This window comes from Ornithodoros turicata, chromosome 9 (assembly GCF_037126465.1).
Source record: "Ornithodoros turicata isolate Travis chromosome 9, ASM3712646v1, whole genome shotgun sequence".
NCBI classification, from domain to species: Eukaryota; Metazoa; Arthropoda; class Arachnida; order Ixodida; family Argasidae; genus Ornithodoros; species Ornithodoros turicata.
The window spans coordinates 16,311,077-16,337,061 of NC_088209.1; the positions used below are offsets into that span (position 1 = coordinate 16,311,077).

Here is a 25,985-nt window from a genome sequence, read left to right on the forward strand (position 1 = left end):
CGCGATAAGTTAAAGCGGGCAAAGCGAAGCGTTCCCCTTTATTTAGGTGAGCTCTCGCAAAGTGCCGTTCAAAATGCGGGATGCGAGGTTGTCATAGAATAATTCGTGGCTCTACGTCGGCGAGACAACTATATGGATCATGGGCCACGACCACGACCTACTAAGTTATAACGACCATCTCATAATCGGCAACCCCTACGAGGAGCCCGTCCGCACGATCCGCTAGGGGCGCTACTCATCGGCCCGCGAGATCTACATCATGATTGGACAATGAAAATTTGAATTTTGAACGCGCAGAAGCGGACGTACGACCAGCGTAGCAGACGACAGCAACAGCTCCTACGAAAACGAGTAGAATGATTATGATAATCAACTTTAGCATGAAACATTTTCCGTGGGACATCCACCGCTCGTACAAAAATACCAAGGTAAGCTGAAGTACAAAATATTGTAGAAGCTGAGGAAGCAATAACCGGGCCGATGAGTAGCGCCACCGCTAGCTTCCAAATGCGGCACTGGGAAGGGGTGCCTATGACATGGTCGTTATAATCTAGTAAGTCGTGGCCACGACACAGTGGTCGGTCTGTGGAATGAGTTAATGGAGGGGTCATGGGCGTGCGGTGAACGGCACGCCGTATTTAAAGATGGTGTCCCGACAAAAAAAAAAGAAAGAAAAAAGAACAGTTGAACAGAAAGTGCGATCGGAATAGTGGGTGCCTGGAATACATGTAACCGGAATATTTCGTTTCGGAACAGCAGGAAACAGTAGAAAATGAATTTAACCAGATTTTACAGCCAGCTGCGCGCTCCGGGCTGATGAATTCAGGCAACAGTGTGCGGACCTACGTCACTGGAGTCGGTTATGAACCAGACCGTCCATCACAAAAAGCGGTGTTCTGACTCGCAATCCGCTGCCGAATAATATTAAAACCACTCTGGCGACGCCGTCAGCTGAGCGATTGGGAATCTCCCCAGCAATGCCAATTACGTCACCGGAAGAGGGGAAGCAGGGAAGGGGCGTTTCAAACGGAATTTGGAAGTTGGTTTCGAATTCGATGTTTTTGGTGTTTTATGGGGGGGGGGGGGGGGGAATGAAAGGCGAATGAATTTTGCGAAAGTTTTTTGTTGTTTTCTTCTTGGAAGGCGTCTCCACGTGAATATCACATAAACTTTACGATTCCTGATTCCTCGCGGACACCACCTTTGACGTCCCCCGCGGAAGGTGGCGTGTTAAAGCCGCTTGTACCCTGCCACCAACCTTGGGATCAGTAGGCGAGTACTCTACCAACTGGTAAAATAGCATAAACGCACGCGAGCTGGTGAACGAACTCCATACTGCAAAAAAATCTGAGTTTGTATGTAAAAAAGGGATGGACGATACAGATAGACTTCTGCGTCGTACATCTCTCTTGTGCCCAAACTCAAGCTTTTTCCTTCTCTTTTCTTTTCTTTTTTTTTTTTGGAATGGCGCTGACGCAACCAAATGCCGCCGAGGCTGGTTTTTCATAGAAGAATTTCATCTCGTACAGATGACGTTTCGAACCCTCATTCGAAAACAATAAAAAAACATGATTCTTGGATTGTATTCGAAAAATAACACCTTGTTTGATATAACGTCACGCCGCTGGAGCTTCTGCAACCTATAAGGTGCAACGAATTCGAGCTCCCTCTGTGTAAGGTGGAGTCACCTTTGTAGAAGCGAATGCCGCAAAGCCGCCATGTTGACCCCCACGCTTACCATGCAGGAATGCGATGTACCGATTCCAGCAACTTTTTCAAACCTCCTCTGCTACGTATTTACTCAACTCTAAATTGTATCGTGTGTCGCTAAGCGTAGAGCTACACTTTTGTGAGCGCATCGTGAGCTATGCGCGGGAGTCAAAATGGCGGAAGTTCGTGGCAGACGACGCGGTTGTCTTCAGCCTATGCAGAGGGAGCTAGTATTGAGGCACACTCCTGCAGCCGCGGAGGCAGCGATCATCTTTAAAACTCGTTTAGTTTATATCTAAGCACTTTTCGGGCGGAAACATTAGCGAAGTAAGCTTAGACATTTACTTAGCGCCACCCAGCTTGTAACATGGGAACCACTCAGAATGCGGGTCCAATGCTCTGTGAGAGGTTGACATGCACACGATGGATGGCGCTTAGTTCAATGGCACTGGCTTCAATGATCGTGAAGACCGCAAGTGTATATTATACTTTCAATAAATCAATGAACTCTGTGTTTGTGTGTCCTCCCCAGGTGGTGTCGCTAGCTTGAGCTGCTACGATCGGAGCTATAGGTTCATAATTCTACATCAAACGTTGAATTGTTGACGCAAATAATAATTATACTCCTGGTTAATTAACTGAGGCGATCACAACCGCAACGGAGCTTCCACAGTAAGGAAGAGCATTTCACCCGTCAGTCTGTTCAGTAAGCAAGTTCAGAATTTCAGATCTGTTTCAACGCAGAATGATTTTTTGTCAGGCTTTTGCTCTGCTCCACAGTTTCCTGTTACCTTTACCGTTGGAGATCGTTCCTCCTCACTCATTCCTCTCCAGCCGTTACACCTATCCCAAACAGCACAATGTACTGAAAGTTCAAGTACGTAGGGGGTGGCTGGCAGGCGTGTCTTACCAGTGTGGGGGTTCATCTCGCAGAGCTGCCCATGAAGACAAACAATCTTGATCAACCCGACCACCCCTATGCACTTGCGCGTTCAGTACGTTGTGCAGCGTGGGATACTGCCCACGCGTCCCCTACAAATAAACCGCGAGCATGCCCTCTCTCTCGTAAACACGTGATACCAACGTTATCCTGGACGAGAGAGAAGAAGAACGATTGTTCTTGTTCATAATGGGTTTGTAGAGATGTTAGCATACCACACTTGGTCTGCGGCGTATGTTTGTCGTTTCAGCTTAGCAGAGCGCGGTTCCGATTCACGGATCTCTGGGTTATGGGCATATTACCGCATCTCCACGTGCTGGTAGCCGATGCCCCTGAAATCATGGGCAGACACACAGCAGCTCATTCAGCGTTTGCAATCATATTGACGCACACGACAGTACATTCAAGGGCGACAAAACAACAAAGAAGGGATTCTACGCATGACGCAGTCGGATGATGCCAAATGTGCGGAAGGAAAGTTTACGCATATATTACCTCATATCTTCTTCCATGAGACATGACCTAACAGGCAATGACTATGCACCAAAGCATAACTGATAAGATAGGGCTGCACATGACCCATGAGGTAGGCTGTTTGTCTGTACAAAGAGGATAACAGAGAAGCGAGCTTGAATTTTCTTCAATTTTACTGCCACATATTGGAAATCTGTCTATGACACAGTGCATTTCCAAGTGCATTATGAACTTACAATGAAATATTTGAAATACTCGTCAAGACATTTTGTGTGTTAGTGACACTCAAGCATCATCAGAGCTAGACCACGGACAGTGGCTAGACGTTCAGGCGCGCGTGAAGGAATATTTCACTAGCAACAACGGAAAGTTGGAAAAATGCAGCTATCGAGTGAAGGTAGTGTTGAAGCGGTGATATTTCAAACAGAGACTATATTCTTTTACAGAGTAACTTTTTGTTTACGCCTTTCAGACTGCAAAACGGGTGTTTTCGTAAATGAACATATTTTCTATTCCGCAACAAGCCCAATCTGAGGGCGTGATAACAGAGCTGAAAAAAAAATTGTACGCTAAACATCCATCTCAACCAGCGTTTTAAAGAGAAAGCACCCCACACCCGGATTCGTGTTTTCTGTAGAATATGCCCATAGAAGTTGAGGTTTTTGCACAATACATCAACTAAGAAGGGGAAAACACACTTGTGTACTGTGTGAAATATAGACCGCAAAGCTGTGTGCCACATGCAGTTACACCCGACATGTGTAAACGATATACTCCCTATGTAACTGACTTGCATTGAAATAAAGATGAATTGAATTGAATTGAAAAAAAATACTGTGTACTGGGCCCAGTTGAAGAACAGACTGCGTTCAGAATATCGACGGTTTTCGACCCAAGGTTTCTACTTCAATGCACTGGAAACAAGAAGCTGAAGCTCGGCGAGTCCCTTGCAAGGCCCATTTCTTCCACAATATATCATTCCAAACGAAAAACAGCACCCTACTCTCGGTAAACAACGCCAGCAGTTACGCAAACGCACACCGAAGAAAGCACGTTAATACGACGTACACTCAAGCGTCACGGTGGGAATCCCAGGCATAGCTTTCTCACCCTTTTTCTCCAAAGGAGGAAGACGCACAATTAGAAACCCCGCGGTTGCGACACAATTACGTGATAACGTTATCACGCGATCGTTTCTTCTAAAACAATACTTCCTCTGCCACTTAGCAGCTGGAATGCGTAACAGCGATGCCACAATTAGTGCAAAGAAGTCTGCGAAGTGCAAGTGTGTTACGAGGCCAATTCATTATTCCAAAAAAGCGCCAGCAACCGCTCCAACCTGTGCTTCTGTGGTGTATTTGCTGGGAGCAGATGGTTTGTGATAAACACAGTTGAGGGTCACACTCTGCTGTTCTCTGGCTGAGGTCCAAGGTAGTCCGTGTAGCGGAAGCTTCTGATGGGTTAACTGATAAGGAATCACTGAATGTGCAGAGGAGTAAATGGCGAGGGTCACCAGCTGAGGAATGCTAATGACTGGCCCGCCTGGTTCTGTTCTGTGGAGCACTGGTCTTTGTTCGAGTAATAGAATATGGGACGATCACGTATGAACCTTTTTATGGTGATGTCACTTTGCAGAATACCGAATTTAAACTCACAGGGAGCATAAGAGCTACAGTCACAGAAGTATAGCTGCGCCAACGGGCAATGTAGTTCGCACATTGAGAGTCGGGCATATAGAGAGGGAGGCAGACGCCGGGCAGAGGAGGATAAGCTGATTCACATTTCTTGTGAACCACAATGTCTTATGGCTTTGCTTTGTTTGCTCTATGTACGTCGACCAGGACGAGCGCTTTCGCAGCATGATCTGTACCTTGAAGCATGCGAGCGCACTACGTTGCGTCTCGGAAGAGTCGTGCGCCCCGCCTAAGCCAATCACGGACGTTCGTGGATTTGTGGGCGGAGTTGACCTGTAGGAGTTAACTTGTTGCGAAGTGTAAGTGCGATGAAACTGTCGCTTCACTTGCACGACGGAAAATGACGCAGGATGCCATTACACAGTTTGCGCTTTATCTTGATAAGACGCCATTTTGACAATCGCGAGAGCAGCGTCGCCCACGCGCGCCGCAACTGGGATCCTTTTCGATCTAAGAACGGCACGTCTAAGCCCCGCCCTACTCTTGTTCCTATTGGCTGCAATGGACCTTTTTCATAACGCTTCTGCGCATGCTCGTGACCCTGACGGCGCCGGAGATGGTTTCCTACATATTCAATAGATGGCGCGCGCCGAGCGTGTTTCGCTGGACAGCCGCTAGGATACGACGCGAGTGTGAAAAATGTCCATTGCGGGCCGCCATCACTCTACGTCACGACAAGCAGTGCGCCGACACCGAAGTTATAGCAGCCTGATAGGCGCCACCTGGTGGTGCCACAGCTTAATTTATCCGGTCGAGTTACTCGGTCAGGCACATAGACGTACTTCATTTCGTGCCATTGTTAGGTTGAACGCGGATGAAAATACGCTACGGAAGTATGTTAGCTGTCTGCGCAGCACCCCAGTTTCCATCTCGCCCCTAATCATGTATACATATACGGACGCATGCCGGCCTACGAATAACCCTCTCATTGCTGCCTTGTGAGTGACGAGCCACTTCGTCACCGGGTTTCTCCAAACGTTACCCTCTTCCCCTGCAACAACAACTTCATTTCGATAATTACGATTGGGGAGTTTCATTGCCAGAGGCGATACTCTACACCATTGCTGGCGGTGAAATGGATTAATGAATCGCCCCAGAGAGAAATTGTCGTAACGAATTCTAGGGAAAACACGGTAGCTCTCTCTTATGCAACGTTTATCTCTGTCTGCACTGAATTCCGGCAGTGGTGGTGGTGGTGGTGGTGATAGGGCTTGCCGTTGTCGGCCTCACGTATGTGACGTCACGACTCACGCCCTGGGGGAATGTGCGTCCTGGGCCGACATATGTCTGAAAGCATCTGAGGAAAACCCAGGAAAAACCCCAGACAGCACAGCCGGCACCGGGATTCGAACCCGGGTACCTCCCAGTCTCGACGTGGCAGTGATTTATAGTGTGCCAGTGCTAGTGCGAACAGCGTTCACGTTACGCGTTCATACCTCATGTAAGCTTTTGTCCCGCAGATCCGGGTAGTTTTTGGGAAAAAAAAAACCATCTGCCTATTCATTCGCGGAAACAGTGACTTCTCGTTGTTAAATTGCCACTAGGATGCCCCCAACTCCACCACTCCACCTTTCTTCTTCTTTCTCCACCAACTCCTCCCCTTCCAACCACAGTCTAATGACCAACCTGGAAACGCTGCCGTCCTCGCATTCACACGTATACCAACTCGGCAGCTCCAACCACCGACCAATTTTGCGTCTGCTTATTAGACAATAGGACCACATTCTGTCAAAATAAACGTCTGTATGGACAATTATCCGTACTTTCTTGCGAAAGAAATGTCTTCAAGCCTCGTTCTTTACCAAACGGTTCACATATTCATAATGTATTCATAATTATTTACCTTTCCACCTTTTGAAAACACAATGCTTGAGTTAATTTGTATCATGCAATGTTCTTTACCTTATCATTCCATTTTTAACTAGTGACAGTTATAACAATGTTTGGGCGCATTATAGCCTTTGTCGCTGCTGCGCCATGAAAATAGCAACCATCATCATCATAATTATTTCACAGAATGTGCAGAACAGAACACTCGAAATTTCGTCGTCATCGAGATTACATCTCGACTTCCGAAAAGACGTCACTTATAGCTCCTCGCTGTGATTGGCTCGAACACCACCAACCTTCTCGCGTTTTCGGCCGGCGCGATCGATTCGGAGCAACTCGACTTGACCGTGGTCGGTAGTGTCGTATGGGCAGCCGCTGAAAACCATAGCGAGCCTGAGTTTCAAAACAATTGGTTGGGCGACTGGTTGACACCGTGGCTGGCTTCTACGATTGGCGTACTTTATATGTCTACGTGCGAAGTAGTGATAGGAGGCATTCAGCAGGCCTTCTGTATCTACGTGGCGCTAGTCGAGGTGGCCCCAAAAGTGCGTCGCGCTGAGCCTCCTCATTGGCGTTCTCTGGTAACGTGACCCTTACAGGGCCTCAAGCAAGCTAATACTCACTCTCTCTTCGCACGTCACTTGCCCCACACCTTTTTCCTCTCTCGAATGTCCAAAGCCACCTAGATACAGGAGGCCTGCTTCAATTTGAACGTGCGTTATGCTTTCAATCATTGACGAAAAGCTTGTGCTTCGCTTGCTGAAACGTTATTTTTTTTTCTCTCTCTCTCTCTCATGAACGCAGTGCTGGATTCCATTGGCCGTCCGCCCTCCGGAATCCTGGACGTAACCATGTCCGACTACGGCGACTACGACCAGTGCCTCCAGGTGGTGTCTCTCTTCGAAAACGGAACTGAAGACTTCCGTGGTCAGCACTGCAATATCCAGATCGAACACCCGAACATCCCGCAGCTCAACAAGCATGCCATAGCCAAGCTACCTCTCATCCTTAAAGACGACTCGGTAAGGTTCCCATGTAATAAGGAGTGTTCTTCCATCCTTGTACGTCGAACAATCATAAAAAATAGTGACCACGTGCAGTCAGCAACAACAACAACAACAACTTTATTGTGAGATGATGAATGGAGAGTTTCACCGCCAGGGGCGATGCTCTACCCCATTCTTTAGGGTAATGCGGGGAATGAAATAATGTGCAGTCAGTGCATCCTGAACGTGATAAATTGCAAGTCAAATAAGGGCAGCTCCCTCAATTTACGTGTTTTTTTTAATTCTGTGTTAGCGCCGCGAAGCAACTATGGCTATGAGTGGCGTACAGACGTGGACAGATGGAGAGAGGACAGCAGGAAGGAGTGGGGGACAGGGGGGTCAGTTTACGTACTTCCTCGAGTCATGTACGTGTCACTTACTTCAACCCACACCGTCAGACTTAACCGTAACGCGCGAACAGCACGGACAGCGCAGACGCTAGCGCCTCATAGCGTTGGTCGCTGGGTTCGAGACTAAGTCGCGGCGTGCATGCAATACAGCCGGTACGAATCAGAAACAGATTGTAGGTGCGACAAACAGCCCAACCGAGCCGCTCTCGCGAGGGAAGTAGCTGCTCTATAAAGTACGCTTCTTCGAGAATCAAAGCTGCACTAGGCTTAAGGGATAGGGTGCGAGAGTACGGCAGTAAAAGACGCCTCGCATTGACTTCACTCTCGGAGCGCTTTACAAATACCATTTTGGACCCGTTAGACGGAACACACCTTTCTATATGCCTTGATCGTGCCCCCACTGAACTTGATGCTCTTCGCAGGTTTACAAGGACGTGCTACTAACGTACACGAGACTCCATGTTCCCATTGGAGTCCGTGTGGGCATTTGCGTACCTTCAACCTGCAGCAACGACGATGTCTTCAAGATGCTCAATCCTGGTAAGGCCCATAACGAGGAGGGCTTGCAGCAAAGTTTTCTTTCCATAGCCATCGAACCATATTTACCCTCTCACACGTGTCTAACAAAGAGCCCTATAGCACGTCAGGGGTTCATTGGTGCCGCGTTTTCTCTCCTCGGTCACGCCATTCGTTTACGGCAAGATGACGTGTACTATCGCCCATCGTCTTACGATAGGTAAGGCTGCCAACAACTGAACAAGGCTACTAAACGACCGAATTTGAGCCCCGTTTTTACCGTTCACATTACAGTTAACTTCCGTAGACGTGTTCACAACCTAAGAACGGCATATTTTAGCCCCGCCCTACGCTTGTTGTTATTGGCTGCAATAGTTAGCCACATCGCTCTACGTTGTGACAAGCAATGAGCAAAGGGCGGAGGCTCTTGGCGGAACTGTATAATTTCTCCGACGCAGTAACGCTGTTAGGGATGACAGACTACACTGTGTGCCGTTCTTAGGCTGAACATGAGTAAGATGCCAAGACGGATGGGCCACTGTAATTGAACCCCTATTGCGCTCGTGTCGTCTTCAATGATCATTGAAAGCAATGCGCAGTGAACACAGAGCCATTTATAGGGAGAGTTTGGCTATTCTGTGATCTTTTGCCGCCTCGTGGGTGGAGCCTATTTTGACGTCAGAGTCGTCGTTGCGCCGCCCAAAAAGCCTGAATCCAAGCAGAATCCGCTTATCAGCCATCTGGTGCGTGCCATATTGATGCTGTCCGTCAGCTCTGTAGTCGCAATGAATGCAATCTACAGGAATAGCAGGCTTATGACCCACAGCCGCCTGTGATAAGGGGGGGGGGGGGGGGGCTTTGTTGCCAAACTGAAAGAGTTCAAGGACGAAAGGCTTTCGAAGGACAATGTACGCACGTGTCTTCCCTCCTTGCATCGTAAACAACGATCAGCATAAATATGGCGTCGGCGACCGGGTGACAACGGGACAACAATAGAGCACGGCGAGGGAGGTGGCTTAGCCGTGACGTCGCATGACGCCCTTCAAGTTAGGCTCCTGCTAATGGCCAAACTCTCCCTATAAACGGCTCTGAGTGAACAATGCGCGTAGCGCCATCAAGCGCGTAACGTCTCAACCTGTCAGGGAGGATTGGATCTAACGCTGTCCGAGAACTTGACACGTTACAGAATAGGTGGCGCTACGCGCATGTTCAACGGTTATTAGTTTCAATGGTCACTGACGACGACAGAGGTGTAACAGGGCTGACCGCCTCTGTGACTTCCCTGCTGCAGCGCCGATAGCCTGCCGATAGCGTACCATTCACTAATGGAGTGCACTCGATTTATTACATTTATTTAGCAGCACCGTTACTTTCTCACGCTGTTGAACTGTCGCTTTTCAGTAAAGAATTGCTACTTTTTATTGGCAGTTTGAAAGAACACAAGCGTGATAGTGTTTGTTCAGTTAATCCGATCAATTTGCAAGCCTACTCAATAGCAGTGTAGGCCCAGCCCATCAGTGTTGCAGCTTCCTTTTCAGTGCACTTTCCCTCAACTTTCATTTTCACACAGCTGCTGCGAATCTCAAACTGGGAATACGTGTTGCCGGGTGCGAAACCAAGGATATTGTATCGCTGTCCGAAGAACAACTCGTGGCTATGTAAGTAGCATTCTGCGTAAAGCTCCATAACTGTGTTCAAAGACAGCCTTACATCATATATCCACGACTGACCTTAACAATTGCTATTTTGTCTACCCTATTTCATGTGTACCTTCTTTGTATTTTTCAATTTATTAATGTTTGGTGCACCATTTCGCAGACCTTCGGGTTGTCGTTTATGAGCATCTTATCAAAAATAAATAATAATAATTATTATTCTTATTATTATCTGCAAATACAAGAAATTTTCTTGTATATAAGATTTCTTGTATTTGCAGATTGAAGAACCATACATGATGATAATGATCATAATCATAATTATTATTATTATTATTATCATTATCATCATGTATCGTTCTTCAATCTGCACAAGAAATTCTATATACGCACACTGCTAGGAGTGTCAGTAAAAAGGGTGGCAACAACGGCACAGCAGTAACCACTGCAGTGAGAGTGTTGCGAACTCATTGCAGTGCTATAGAACTACCTGTGTGAAAAGCCGTTAAGAGCTCGGACAAGAAGACCCCACTGACTAAATCACATGCAGGGTGTCCGAGACCTTAGGAAAAATATTCCCGGTAATAGCCCCGCAAGCGATACTGCCCCGACGACCTTTTTATCGGCCGCGCATTCAAAAACACGTGTCCAGGATAACGTGCACCGGAGTCAAGGAAAAAAACACGGTGCGTCATAAGCGAATGAAAACTATACAGAATATTGTATCGAGTCCTTGTTCTGGTAGCCTGTATTTTTTCGTGGTAGCCGATTAATTATCTAACGTTTCGGGTATTCGTCTTAGGATCGAGATGTGAATTGGAAATTTGTATAGAGCGTGTTGGAGGAACACCCCATCGCAACACCGCGGTCGCGTTTCCTACAGCGCACGTCTTGCGTGGAGTTTTCCTGGTAAGAAAGGACGCGCGAAATCTGAAGGCGTACCTGCTCGTGGCACGAGGCGAGCGCAAATACGCGCGCGCTTCGATTGTAAAGCTTTCAAGCGCACAGAAGAACTACCATCCGTTATCTGTCCCCAAGCATCCTTCTGATGAGCTCTGACCTGAAGATCGCTTCTCGGCAGATAATAGACGATTTCAGAAATTGCATGGATGGCCCACCAGAGAGCGCCGTGTTGCGAAAGCCCCGCTGCACCTTGGGATTTAGTTTTCGTGAGTCAGAGAGAAGAACAAGAGCGCAAACGGTTTCGGTTTTCTCTCTCCTTCACCTCCCGCACCTTCAAGCAACAGGCAGACGAGCACGAATGCAAACCATTTCCCACAACGCATTGCGCGATGCGCGTGACTTGGGCGACGGAGGGCCCCCGTGCGGAGCACAAGGGCAATATCTGAAATCGCCTATTGATGTAGTGGTTCTTCTGTGCGTTCGAGAGCACTGAAATCGTGGCATGCGCATGTAGGCGCATGCGCGAGCCTTGTGTCACACGGTGCACTTTCCGATTTCGCGCGTGTTCTTCCTGTACCTTCACCCCGTATATTTTAGTTCACACACATAGCCCGCTAAATCGTGGCTTTACGCCGAAAAACAACTGTGACCATGACCGATGTTGTGGTTGGCCTGTGGAATAACTCAGCCTGACAGAGGATTTAACGTGCGCCGAAGCCTAAGCTTATATAACACACCGTGTCTGACGTCCCTCGCGGGGGTTCGACGTGTCTTACCAACTTGTATCACGTCGCGGAACTGCCGGCGTCCCTAAACGGGTTCGAACCCACACGCTCACACGCACGTGAGAGTAAAGAGGAAATAAGAATGAGGATAGTGGCCTGATGATGCCTGTGGCTTGGATTGACGGACGTTTTGTTCCGTTACTCTCGGTCCGGACTTATAATACAGGTTATAGGCTCGTTTCCAGCTGAAACTCGTTTGTGTCCACTGCCTACCTAGACTGCTTCTCAGATTGCACGCGCCCGATTTAACATCTATCACGGACGAAGACACCGATGTTTCATGTAAGACGTCAACCAGGAAACATGGCGTGGTCTACCGACCAAAGAAAAGAAAAGCAAAGAAAGTTTGGACGTGGTCCACGTGATGCGGTGTTATCTCCAGGTTGCACAGCTGCCCATATGCGCCCACAACGAACTGAGTTTGTCAGTGAAGAGGGTCATTTTGACGCTGAGCACGCGGGTTGACCGTGTTACCGGAAGGAGGAACGAGTGAGAAGTTGAACCAGCTTTACCTCTGGAACGTTTCACTTATAGCGATATGCCGTTTCTCTCTCTCTCTCTTTCTTCCTTTTCTGTTCGCAATATACGAAGCTCGTCCTTCGCCGCGACGTTCGCAATAATTCTCCCTGCCAGTTTCCTGCACGTGTGCCGATCTTGCAGACGAGCAGGCGCTGGTTGACGCCATGTTGCGTTTCTTTTCCCGACGACGGTAGTGGTGCCATCTGGGATAGAGCACTGCACAGGCCGTATTCTTAGGCACAGGCGCGGTCCGACCTCGGCCTTCCTTTGATTTGCCCGCACGGACCCGATCCGACGGGGCCATACCTGGCGCGGGCCCGGCGCAAGCCCGAAGAATTGCTAGGGCCCAGGTCTGGCCCGAGCCAGAGAAATTTATAGGCTACCCGGCCCTGCCCAGTGTAGCGGGTTGTAAAAGTTGACCGTAGCTAACTAACAGTGGGTAATACAGGCTCTAGCCCCGCCCGGGCCCGGGCCCGGTCCCGGCTCAAGCCCATAAAGGTCAAACCCGAACCAGGCCCGCAAAAAGAAGGTTTTACACGGTAAGCCCGAGCCGGTGCAGTGCACTAATCCGGGGTTCATTCTAAAGGGCAGTGGAACTGACAAGAAGCTGCCTGTAGGGGGCAGCTCTTGAAGCAGGAAAAATCCGGTTTTGTAGCACATTTTACAGTCCGTGGAGCAGAGTGTGCAGAGTCCAAATTTCCTTGCATACGGTGTCTGCGGTGTTCTATGCCACAAACTTGTTGTTCGTATAGGATTGCGTAAAGCACTAGCCTCGTGTGGAACTAAATAGAGAGCGTTCCAAACACACAACTCATCATTTATTTACAAAAACGACGAAAAGCACTAAATTTTACATGAAATTTTAGAAGATACAAGTAGAAGTATCATGTCTTATAGCTTCGGAGGGCTAGAAGGCTTGAAAGAGCTGGAGCATTGTTTTTAATTCCGTGTTCGCGCCGCGAAGGAACTGTGGCTATGAGTGTTGTACAGACGTAGACAGATGGAGAGTGGACAGCAGGAAGGAATGATGGACAGGGTGGTTAGTATGCGTTCTGGGCCGACTTCAGGGGGAGCTGTGCCGACATTTGACTTTAGACTGCACAGCTTGTGCCGGGATTCGAACCCGTATCACCTCCCAGTCTCGGCGTGGAAGACAGTTGGAGCGTGAGGAACACGTTCGAGCGCCGTCCCATTTCGTGTACGATGACAACGAACAGGATCACGTGCGCGCGTGAAATCGTGCGCGTGAAATCGCACGCAATCGTACGCATGATACTCGCTCGTTATTAGGAACCAGGCAGTGTGTATCGTATTGCAAGGTGGAACTGTGTTACAATGCACCAAACACAACGCAGTCGGGATTGTACGCACGGTGAACGCCTGTGTCGACTTTCGAATCAATACGATTTTTTTCAAACAAATGTCTATTCTAGCCAAAAGTTGCTTTAGTTATTTTAGAATAACGAATAACTGGGCGTCTGACGTGAAGACCAGTATAATTCCATGGCAGCCAGTACCAGCAGAAAGACGAACCAGACAGGCTGACTGGTATGCATAACGCCGTGTTTTCATTTGGCACGTGCCCAGTGTTGTGGGAATTATCTCAATGTATGGGTTCTGGTCTTGGCTCTTGCCATGTAAGGATTCTTCGGAGAAGCGTCTCTCCGCAATGGAAAGAGCAACTGTAGAACTTGCAGTTTTTTTCTTACTTTCACTGCACATCCGGCAGTCCTTTTTGGATCAAACATGGTGCAATAAGCCAGAAAAACACGCGTTAGTAGCAGCATGTAGCAAGATCTACTTTTTGGTGCTGTGTGGCGCAGCAGTTCCATCACTGAAAGGGGCATTCTAAAGGGGACGCATTCCTTTAAAGGGGCACCAAAAATGCAAAAACAAGTTCATTTCAAATTACGTTACACGCTACGTTAATTTCGTACTTGTTATCACAATTCAAAACTTTGATTCCGTTTCGAAGCCACAATAATAATTATACCGGGCTCTTTCTTGCTTCGGCGCTAAGCAGTGAACGGAGCTTCAGCTCGTGCATCGGTGTTTTCAGTCGCCTGCCACGCCATGGAGCATTCCCGGTTAAAAACATCGTGCGCGTTGCAAAGCGGACTGGCGTCACTGTCCCAAGGACGTGAAGAATAAATGTTGTCAGTGGAACATTTGCGAGAACTGTTGTGGGGGCTACGATTCAGTGAATCGGTATCGAAAAATGCAGCAGTGTGCATCATGGCGCGCATATACGGAACACTATACGGTCGGACCCGTTCCAAATCTACACGCGTTCGATAGGTATGCGCTTCTTCTTCTGCTGTCTCATTGGATGTCGCCAATCTTTGCCTCCTGGCGATCCCATTCGTTGCCGCAAAAGGCTGCTCCGTTTTCATTGCGTTTTTCATCAAAACGGTAGCGTTGTGTGAACTAATTTTGTTTGTTTTGTACAATGTGTGTGCAGAAAAAGGTGACCCGCATTTTTACATGTAACTCGTTGTCTACTTACCCGAGGAACTTCCGGTGGCGTACGATGGCGTATTTATGCTTGCAAAAGCTACAAAAAAATCCTGGAAGCCATACTCAGCGTAAAAAAATAAACAGAGCGCGAAAACATGGGTTTCCATAGATTAGAATAGGGCGGTCATCACAGTGCGTGGTAGTGGATTTCGGTCTGAGGAGAGTTATGTGCAGGCACCGCTAGGGGTTCTGCCGATGAGCATCCATGTGGGACATCGTTTCGATTTATGCACCGATAGCTCCCCCAGCGGTACTTGAACACAACTCTCCTACGTCCACCATGTTGCCCTATTCTGATGCACGGGGGCCGACGTTTTCGTTGCTCCGTTTATTTTTTAAGCTGAGTATGGCTTCCACAATTTTTCTGCAGATTTCGCACGCATAAATGCGCCATCGGGCGCCACCGGAAGTTCGGTAGTTAGGTAGATAACAAGTTATGTGCCTAAAATGCGGGTCATGTTTTTCTGCACACACCCTGTACTAATTGAAACACGGACTTTCATTTGAGAGCAAGTCGTTTTTGCATTTTAGTTCCACTTTAAGCATTGTCGGGGCATCAAGCTGAAGTAATATGGTCTATCTTTGCATGAACTTGAACGAATTCGAACACGCGGTAAAATCAAAGTAACCAGAGAAGCTGTGTTAAAAGAAATATAATTTTTAATTACGGTGGAAAGCTCTGTCATTGCCTCATTCCTTCAGGTACGAAATGCGAGTCTAGCGCATCTGGCGCGTGCAGAATAGGCGTGGAACCCACAATCTTGTGATCGATAGGCGGGCACCTGTGATTCAAAGCCCAATATCAAGGACTACGTACAAACAAGAATACTACATCGCAGACATATAGGCACCGTGAACAGGTTATTGAAGGGGGGAAGAAAGATAGAAAGATGAAAAGCTGATTTCCGATGCGTCATTCTGTCATGATTTGAGTGCCCGATTATTACCTAGACGTTATAATCCTGAATATTTTTTTGTCAACTCTAATATATGTAATATAGTGGCACGGTTTGCGGCTTTGTTTTTTGATCCGTGATAAAATAGTGGGTTTCTCAGGCTAATTCATCACCATGACTGTCACTGTTTTTGTCTTCTTGTTTCCCGTCCTACCCTTACGCCTGTACCAACCGGCCCCCTTATAATTCATCACCCTTTCTCGTAGTACCCCGGGGGCCTCCTTGGACTTCAGCCAATTCTCCTCCAGAAGTCTCTCTGAGTCTGTAGCAAATTGTATGCGTATATAAAACATTTCTCACGTGCGGCGACCTCGCACGTGGAACATGTTCAATGTCAGCATCGGCTCGCGTGCTACTGGGGACTTCTGATCGACTTTGCTCCGCTATAAGTGTGCAAGGCCAGACTTTACAATCCGTATTAGAAATATCTTCGAGCGAGGAGCTATAAAAGTGCGCGTGGTCTTATCTGTCCATAATATACATTTGACGGGAAAATCACCGGGTATTTCCGGGCATAGCGAACTAGATCTAACAGGTTCGAGAATTATACCCCTCCAATATGTGTTAGATGTAGTTGGCAATGCCCGGAAATAACACATATATCGAAGGCGTAATTCTCGAACCGTAACAGTTACTGACCGGGATACTAAGGTCGACCAGGTGTACTAATATATTCCTGTCGCATTCATACGAGGATATGCGAAAAGACGGAAAAACCTCTCAGTACGCTCCCTCCGCAATAAAAACACACACGACGAATGTGTTTTAGGAGAACCAGTGGGTTATCCCAAATCCGAAGTACAGGGGGGGGGGGGTGCTAAGAATTGGGAGGAGAGGGACCTTATTAGAGTTACGTCATAACAGGTTAGGGTATCATTACCGGCATGTGTATAAAGCCGAGAAAGCAAAGACCTCCTTTGCAGGGGGTGCACAGATAAAACGTTAGGTGGTTGTCACCAAACATGTGGGGGGTGCTAAGGGGTGTAGGGGGCGTCTGGATTAATCACTGAGCAGAACGATTCTACAGGACAAACTGCTACCAGCAAGCCCAAGTTACCACTTTATTCAATACGAGGGTAGCTCACTATAATTATACCATGAGAGCGACGTCTGACGCAACATAAAGCTTCCACGACAAATATTATGTGTTCAGCTTGAACAATCGCATGCGTGTACTTGAGAATGCTTAGATCTCAGAGCAAGTTAGCCTTTCAAGGGCTCATTAGAACTTCGGGTAAACGATGACGAAGCATCGAGAACCTGGGACTGAAACGCAAACGAATATCGGTTCGGTTACGGTTACGGTTCAATGTCGGAACTCTGAAAGCGTTTTCGGTTACGAGATTCGCTGTTTTAATATTTGCGGTTACCGGTAAGCAATCAGCTGAACAGGTATTTTTTCGGTTTTCCGTTCCGGTTTCCGGTAAGAGCCGTCAGAACAGGACGCCAGAGGGAAGCATCGTTCTCCGTGTACGGCAGGTTACAACGGACCATCATTATGTCCTCTGGAGTGTGTTCAGACAGGTTTCATCTTTGTGGAGACAAACAACCTGCAACTCTTGGTATCCTAAACGATCAATACATGTCATACGATGCCTATGTCAACCGATTATGAGTACAACACGAGCGCATTGGATAGTATGTTGTCTAAACATAACTTCTGAATGGAAAACGCATCACAAGGAGATCTACTTTAACGGAACCACTTAGGACACCGCTAATCAGAGTTGTAAAGCCATAAGAATAACGCATCGAAAGTTGTTCGCGTTGACGCTTGAACCGATTCGTATGAACCGGTAACCGAAATCACATTTTTCAGTTCAGGATATGGTAAATTGCCGATGGTGAATTGGGGTTACGTTCCGGTTACGGTTCTTGAAAAAAAAAAAAAGGGGGTTCCAAGCGGTTTTCGGTTCCGTACCGGTTTCACTCCATGCTCATTATCTGACACTAAGCGTTAATACGAACGCAGAGGGCTAGCAGGTGAACTTCCAGCACAAACACCTAAAGGTTAGAAATTAGAAACGCATGTATGTTCTTTCCTCCGTGTCAGCCCATCCAGAACATGATGAAGTGTAGACTGCTAGACGAAAGGCTCGTTCAAATAATTTTCCTTTTAATTAATTTTCTAACCGTTACTAGTTCCTTCTAATTCATCATCCGGTTGCTTAACATTGTTTTTTGTTCCCGTAGCAGCTGATAAGAATCAGAATTCGTGACTTCACATCGCGAGACAGCTTTGGTCGCGAGCGAGGCCACAGTAGTCGGCACACCCCGTGTATTCGCACGAGCGACATTCGCTGCAGGAACGGAAGACGCGAAAAACATCATAGCTTTCCGAGCGCGAGCGTTCAACGTCCAGTGTTCACGTACACTGCTATAACCGTGGGAAATACCCAACAACACGGCCACAAGATATTCCGTAGCAGACGACAGGAAAGACGCTGACAGTGTCGTCTGCTTACGTGCCGTCTGCAGTACAGCACTCCCGATGTTCCGCACCGTGTGAATACTCACGTAACACGGGACGGAACTTCGTCTCTGTGAGCAGTGGTTTTGTTTTTTATTCCACTAGAATCTTCCGTCAGGATATCGTGTGAATACACAACGCAAGGAGGTTATATAAATAAAACTTCCGGAGTGGAAGAGGCGACAGCGGTGACACCTACGCGTCGCCATCTTAGACGGGGCAGAAAAAAAGAAAAAAAAAGAAAAAAAGCGAAACAATAAAAACCTGCGGGATACAGTAGCTCTAGAATCTGCGCCTTTATGCCAACATGCAAAATAATTACGTACTTAAAAAAGGCGTTTGGGCCATCTGCCCCATTTAAACGGACCGTGAAATACAGCTGGGAATCGCTGGTTGAAACTCTCATAGCCGCCTGGCAGGTACAACCATCACGTATACCAAATCTCAGATTTAGTGCTCGTAAAGATATGCGAACAGACGAACAGATTCTTTTTTATCGGTTTCCCCGCAAGACGCAGCTGCAAAAAAGAGGTAAACTTTGCCCGTAACCATGTCGCTCTAAAAACATAACTTCACTGCACAGCACGCTCTGCGCCAACCATGGCCACGAACGATAAGATTATCTCTTCTGATTCGAATTGAGAGAAGGGCGTACACCTTTTTGTGTCAATTATCGTATATCAAATTGACACAAAAAGGCGTACGCCCCTCTCTGTCCTCGAATCAGAAGCGACGACAGCCCTATCATTCGCGGCAATGGTTGGCGCAGAGCGAGCTATGCGGTGAAGCTCTGTTTTTAGACTATACTGGCGGTATCAGTTTTTTGCCTCTTCCAATATGGCCGCCGGCTTCAGCCGCTGGCAGCGGCTCGTGTGGGGTATCGCACCTCCATAAGTTCTGGTATATAACCTCCTTGGTTTAACGTCCCTCGCGGACGTCGGCGTGTCTCAGCAACGTGTATACTGCCACCAAGATGCTGGCGTCCTCGGCTGGGTTCGAACCAGCAACCTAAGATCAGCAGTCGGACAACAACGGGTCCACCAAGACATTCCAGACCGTATACCGAGGCCGATCTACGGATCCACCGACTAACATTGCCTCCTCATTTCATATACGCCTTGCTTCTTATCCTGGTATATCTTCAAGGAAAAGATGCCTTCCACTAGCGTGATTTGATCGTTTTTGCTTTATCTGTGATACATATCGCGCCACGTGCTGTAGGCGCAATTTGCGCGTCATCAACTGCGTGAAGCCATAACCACTGGAAACCCGGCCGGTTTACGCGCGACAAGAAGTGCCTCGGCGAAGCGTTGCCGCCAAAAGAATCTATTCGTGGAAATCGCTTCCCACTTCAAGGCCGTCTTTGCCCGTCAGGCCCGAGCTTGATTGTCTTGACGAGACAATTGCCTAAATGACGGGGTAGGAAACCGTGGCATTTCAACACTCCTGTGTCGACCTGATGCGTCCGTGTCTTTGTTTCATCCCTCTTGGAAGACTAACGCGTCAAAGCTAGACATGTAATTTGCGTACACCGCGTTTAAACGTCCAACACATGGACCATTTACGGACCATTTACGCGGTTCTATTAGAACATCACCACTGTATGGGACGTTCCTAGCCAACTACCATTCCGAACTACCGGGTACACACCACAGTTTTGGCGCCATAAAAGCACCAGTCATCACCATCATCATCATCACCATCATCACCGTTCCGATATGATATCATTCTGTGTCCTATTTTGTTGAAAACAGCAGTAGCCGCGACTGTCTTCGACATTACGCCAGCAGGATGCCCCACCCCACCCCCTTGCGATAGTCGTAACGTTGCCCACCTAAGCATGGCCAACTACGGCAGCCGGTTCCATCGCCACTGCCTCGTGTCCGAGATTTTCGGCGCAAGTCAAAAGAACCACAAGTGGTCGAAATGACCCGTTTCCCACCCCGCGGCATGTGCGGCATGTCGCCACACAAATTGGCAGACACACCTTATGTGTAGATCTTCAAATTTCAATTACCAATTAAATCCAATTACCCTCAATAAATTTGCTGAAACGGAAGCGGAACTACACCGCATATCACTCCGCAAGTCAAGACCGATAAAGGTACACTCTTAAAAATGAACTTCACCGCATGGCACGCTCCTACCCAACCGTCATCTCGAATGATATCGTTATCTGCCCTGATTTGTTGAAAACGGGAGGCGTACGCCTTTTTGTGACACTTATGCTGTTCATAATTGTCACAAAAAAGGCGTACGCCTCCCGTTTTCAACAAATCAGGTCAGATAACGATATCATTCGAGAGTTGGCTAGGAGCATGCTATGAGGTGAAGGTCATTTTTAAGAGTGTATCATTCTGTACAACGGTACACTCTTAGAAATGAACTTCATCGCATAGCACGCTGCTAGCCAACCATCATCTCGAACGACACCGTTATCTGCTCGGATTTGTTGAAAACGGGAGGCGTACGCCCTTTTTGTGACAATTATGAACCGCATAAGTGTCACAAAAAAGGTGTGCTCCCCCTGTTTTCAACAAATCAGGAGAGATAACGATATCATTCGATATTATGGTTGGCTAGGAGCGTGATATGCGGTGAAGTTATGTTTTATAAATGCACCCGTTGTGTTAGCAGTGTAGATATGCAGTTCAACAATTTTTTTTTTAAAGCTATATAATGAGAGGAACGTTGCGGCTTAAAAACGGGCCTCTCCAGTAAACTGATAAATTCGCCATGTCGGTCACATAATTTTCGGAGACCTAACCTGCGTTTGCGACTAACGAAAAGTGAAATCGGAGGCAGAAGAAGGCGGTGTCCCACATACCCGTGATACGATATAAGACAAAAAAAAAATACAATTACCATTTGGAATTTCTTTTCCATTGGATCTGCAACACGACCCACAAAACAGTAAGAACGGACTCAATTCTTCGCGTTATACCAAAAACGTGCCGGAGGATGAGCTCTCCAGCGAAATCGTGCCCCTGTTTTCGCAGCACGGTATATGGCCCTGGAGCCATGCTACTTCCATGTCGATTAACCTTTTTCTTTTCTTTTTTGTACTTTCCTCCTCAAAAGAAGGGGGCAGCCTAAGGCTGTAACGAAGAATCATGCAACTTCAAGGACGGAGGGTACCGCACAGCACGTGCTAGCTCGCTTCGTCCGATCGAGTTTTTCTTTAGTTGGCATTTCCCATTTGACTACACTCTAAAAACAGGGCTTCACCGCATAGCACGCTCCTAGCCAACCATCACCTCGAATGACAACGTTCTTTCCCTTGATTTGATGAAAACGGGGGGGGGGGGGGGCGTACGCCTTTCTGTGACGCTTATGTAGCTACACTCTTAAAAATGAACTTCACCGCATAGCACGCTCCTAGCCAACCATTATCTCGAATGATATCGTTATCTGTCCTGATTTGTTGAAAACGGGAGGCGTACGCCTTTTCTGTGACAATTATGAACAGCATAAGTGTCACAGAAAAGGCGTATGCCTCCCGTTTTCAACAAATCAGGGCAGATAACGATATCATTCGAGATGATGGTTTGCTAAGAGCGTGCTATGTGGTGAAGTTCATTTTTAAGAGTGTACGTTGAGAACTGATGGAATCGCGGCGGAGTCGGCTTTAACCCGTAGACGCTACAAACAAGAACCACGTCCTGTGCAACACGCCCTGCACAACTGAAAAATACTTAGACTTCTAAATACTTCGAAAACTTTCGACTGTGTGAATCCCAGTTCCCAATTTCAAAGTGATCACTCCGAATCACTCCAAACTAAGCGCCGAAACATTTTCTGAAATTGCTCCAAGCTTACTAACGTGTACTCGTGAAGCTTTCACGCAGCAGTTAAGTCTCAGCTATCGCCGTACACTCTTAAAAATGAACTTCACCACATAGCACGCTCCTAGCCAACCACCATCCCGAATGACAACGTTCTCGCCCCTGATTTGTTGAAAACGGGAGGAGGAGCCTATTTTGTGCCGTGCATAATGGCACAAAATAGGCTCCTCCTCCCGTTTTCAACAAATCTACTGCGAGAACGTTGTCATTCGGGGTGATGGTTGGCTAGGAGCGTGCTATGTGGTGAAGTTCATTTTTAAGTGTGTACGTAGTGTAGGAACATTTTTTCTTTTTTTTCGTTGTAGATCACTGTTGTTGCAAAGCGCCACTCTAAACCACACTCTTAAAACAGAACTTCACCGCATAGCACGCTCCTAGCCAACCATGATCTCGAATGACATCGTTCTCTCCGCTGATTTGCTGGAAACGGGAGGCGTACGCCATTTTTGTGACAATTATGAACTGCATAAGTGTCACAAAATAGGCTCCGCCTCCCGTTTTCAACAAATCAGGGGTGAGAACGCTGTCATTCGGGATGATGGTTGGCTAGGAGCGTGCTATGTGGTGAAACTCATTTTTAAGAGTGCAGTTGCATTCATTCTGTTCCCCAGATGCCTCTTCGGCCTCCTGGGCACCTTTCTTTTGCTGGGCACCTTGCTGGACGTGGTCCTGAGGACGCTCAAGAGACCCGCTGTAGCGGACAACTTGCGACAAAGTAAGTGACAGTATAGGGCACGTGTACCACGGACTTACACGGGAATACATTACCCCGACTGTGCGTTGGATATTGCAGATGTGGGCGTCAAAACGCTCTCAACGTTCGGCCTTGTTGGGAACGTGCAAGAGCTACTTTCCGGAAGCGACGTGCAGAGTTCGTTACGTTGCCTGCACGGTCTTCGCGTGCTCACCATCTCCTGGATAGTGCTGACGCAGACGTATTTTAGCCTGGAGTTCCAAGCAGTCCGTGAGTGGCATTTAGTAACCCTTGTCTTATCCTCAGCGCGCATATAGCATAAACCTGAAGCGCCCGTTTTACCCTGCTTCCAGGTGGTTTAAGGTTTCTGATCTCTTCGGTGGAATCCATTCCTTTTCAAGTGGTCGCGAATGGCTTCCTGGCGGCTGACACGTTTTTCTTTCTCAGGTAGGTCATCCTACACTCTTAAAAATGAACTTCACCGCATAGCACGCTCCTAGCCAACAATAAACTCGAATGGTATCGCTATGTGCCCTGATTTGTTCAAAACGGTAGGCGTACGCCTTTTTTGTGACACTTATGCTGTTCATAATTGTCACAAAAATGGCGTACACCTCCCGTTTTCAGCAAATCAGGACAGATAACGATATCATTCGAGATGACGGTCGGCTAGGAGCGTGCTATGCGGTGAAGTTCATTTCTAAGAGTGCTATAGGCAGGGAAACGTGGTGCATGATGGGAAATAAGTTCACAAGGGGCATTCCATTCCATGGCATGTTAATTCTGTTGTTCATATATTTATGTCCTCGTCGAAGCGTAGGTCGAGTTACGACTATGGCGGCCATCCCCAATTCTACATTCTAAAAATTGAACATCACGACGTAAGACGGTGAACCTGAATAACCGCTTGTTGTCTGTGTGTTGAGTGTGCGTTGCCAGACATGCAGACAAGCGTGCCAGAGCAACACCACCGAAACTGAGCAAAGCCGAAATGCCGACCGGCGCGACGAGGTCATTAGTGGTCCCGCCAGTCACGCGTAACGATGGAGGTTAACAGCAGACCTTCTTTTGGTCTAAGTGGCGTTGACCTAAATCTGATGACATGTGACCCACGTGATGGGGAAAGGGGAACGAATTGCAGGGCATCTTCCCTTAACGTGTCTCATTAGACGCCTATAGAAGAAGAAGAATATCAATAGAGCGATTATTATTATATGATTATGCTCTCGAGAAATACCGACCCCGCCGTCTGACTTTCGGCGTCTTCTGTTTCTCTCTCTCTCTTTCTGCCTACAGTGGACTTCTGCTCGCTCTCAGCGTTCTAAGAAGCATGGACAAGAATAATTTTTTCAAACAGATCGTTGGAAGATTCTTGTATAGATACCTCAGGTATGTCTCTCTTTGCTCACGTTATACAGCATAACCCCACACTTAAAACAAAGGTGGTGGTGGTGGTGAAGACAATCAGAACTTCACCACATAGCCAAGAGTGTAGGCAACCCCAATCATAGCCAGCCACAATCTCGAATGACATTGTTCTGCCCCAGTTGGGTTAATTGTCACACAATAAGTCGTACGCCCCGCCCTTTCCACAAATCAGGAGCGATAGTGGTGTCCTTATGTGCAATAGTTGGCCTTCACCGTACTATGTGCTGAAGTTTTGTTTTAAGAGTATACACTCTAAATCTTTTCACACCTTTAAATGTGTAATAGCGTGCATGGCGCACGCCTTTTTAGGTGTAATTTTGGTAACGTCATAATGGAGCACGGTTTCGCACAAATTTTCTTTACTCGAGTGTTGTCTGTCCTCCAAAAATTCAGTCTTGCAACATCTCAACATTGTTCAACAGTATTGTAGACACTCGCGCGTGCTCGATTATCGATAGCGATGCATATATGCATTAGCTCGTACCTACGATATCCAAGACATAATGAAAGCAAGATTTGCACTGACACTTGATCTTTAGTAATGCTTTCCGAATTTTCTTAAATGTCATCCTGGAGATGCAATGTTACGCAACCAGATTGAATGTGCATAGCGCACAGCTTTAAAGGTGTGAAAAAGTTTACAGTGTACAATATAAGATGCAACGATATACTTTAGCTATCTGGAGCATAATGCTTTGACAGACCCAGACAAGGAACTGAAAGTGGCAATGAACTTCAGAAAAAAATGGGACGGTGAAGTCGCATGATGCGTAGAGCACGCTTCTCCACACCCCATTACGCGCACGCATTCCACGACTGTGAGACTGAACCTAACGCGGCTTATGGGAGCAGAGTTTCTCACGCTTAGCCTTTCACAGACCCTGCACTCAACGACTATACGATTTTGACACAAAAGCTGCTCTTGCTATTTTTTCTTTTTTTTTGGGGGGGGGGGGGGTCCATAACAGCTTAACGTATCATTACCGACCGACGTGTAGTGTCTGAAGCTGAAATCACAAGTATAAGGTGGTAGAGAGGTAAAAACGTTAGGGAGGGGGTCGCATAACATTTGGGGGTTCTAGATAAATCACTGCGCTAGTGGCGAGCGCAAGTGCGGACTGCGGAGACGAGCGAGAGCGGTTGCAGCAGGTCCCCCAAACTCACCTCGGAAAAGCGTGCAACGAAGAAGGCCGCCACTAGATACCCCACTGTTGCCGTTCCGGATCGCTTCAGCGCGCTAAGTTTAGCGGCAAAATGTTTTTGTTGTTTCTGCGAATGAATCTAGTCTTTATATGTCCAAATAAAACGCGTATAACAACTTTCTGTGTCGTGTTTCACTTTTTGGTCCCGTTTCTAAACGTGTTGAGCGATCGGAAGGATCTAGTGCACGGCTGCGTGCATCACATAGCGTACCTGTCGTACCGGGCGCCGCAGGCGCAGTCGTCTATTTCTCCTTCGGTGACTTGGCCTGGCTTGGATTGTGCTTCAAATGGATCTTTAGCGCGCTACAATCAAACGCAAGCCAACGTCTGGTAACAATGGGGTATCTAAGGGCGGCCTCCGGCATTGCACGCATCGGTATAGGAACAAATACATGGGAAAATGGCGACCTTGGGGGACCTGGGTTGCAGGGCAGGCAATTGCACAATGGAG

At 47.5% G+C, this 25,985-nt stretch overlaps 1 protein-coding gene across 1 annotated transcript in view; it reads left to right on the forward strand.

The window, feature by feature from the left end:
- The window catches only part of LOC135368200 (nose resistant to fluoxetine protein 6-like), a 77,628-nt gene that overhangs the window by 43,414 nt on the left and 8,229 nt on the right, over positions 1-25,985 (forward strand). The window contains exons 2-8 of the mRNA XM_064601334.1: positions 7,453-7,670; positions 8,467-8,584; positions 10,131-10,218; positions 22,822-22,925; positions 23,004-23,174; positions 23,258-23,351; positions 24,201-24,293. Of these exons, the coding sequence (XP_064457404.1) occupies positions 7,453-7,670; positions 8,467-8,584; positions 10,131-10,218; positions 22,822-22,925; positions 23,004-23,174; positions 23,258-23,351; positions 24,201-24,293 (886 nt within the window). The remainder of the gene's footprint in view (positions 1-7,452; positions 7,671-8,466; positions 8,585-10,130; positions 10,219-22,821; positions 22,926-23,003; positions 23,175-23,257; positions 23,352-24,200; positions 24,294-25,985) is intronic.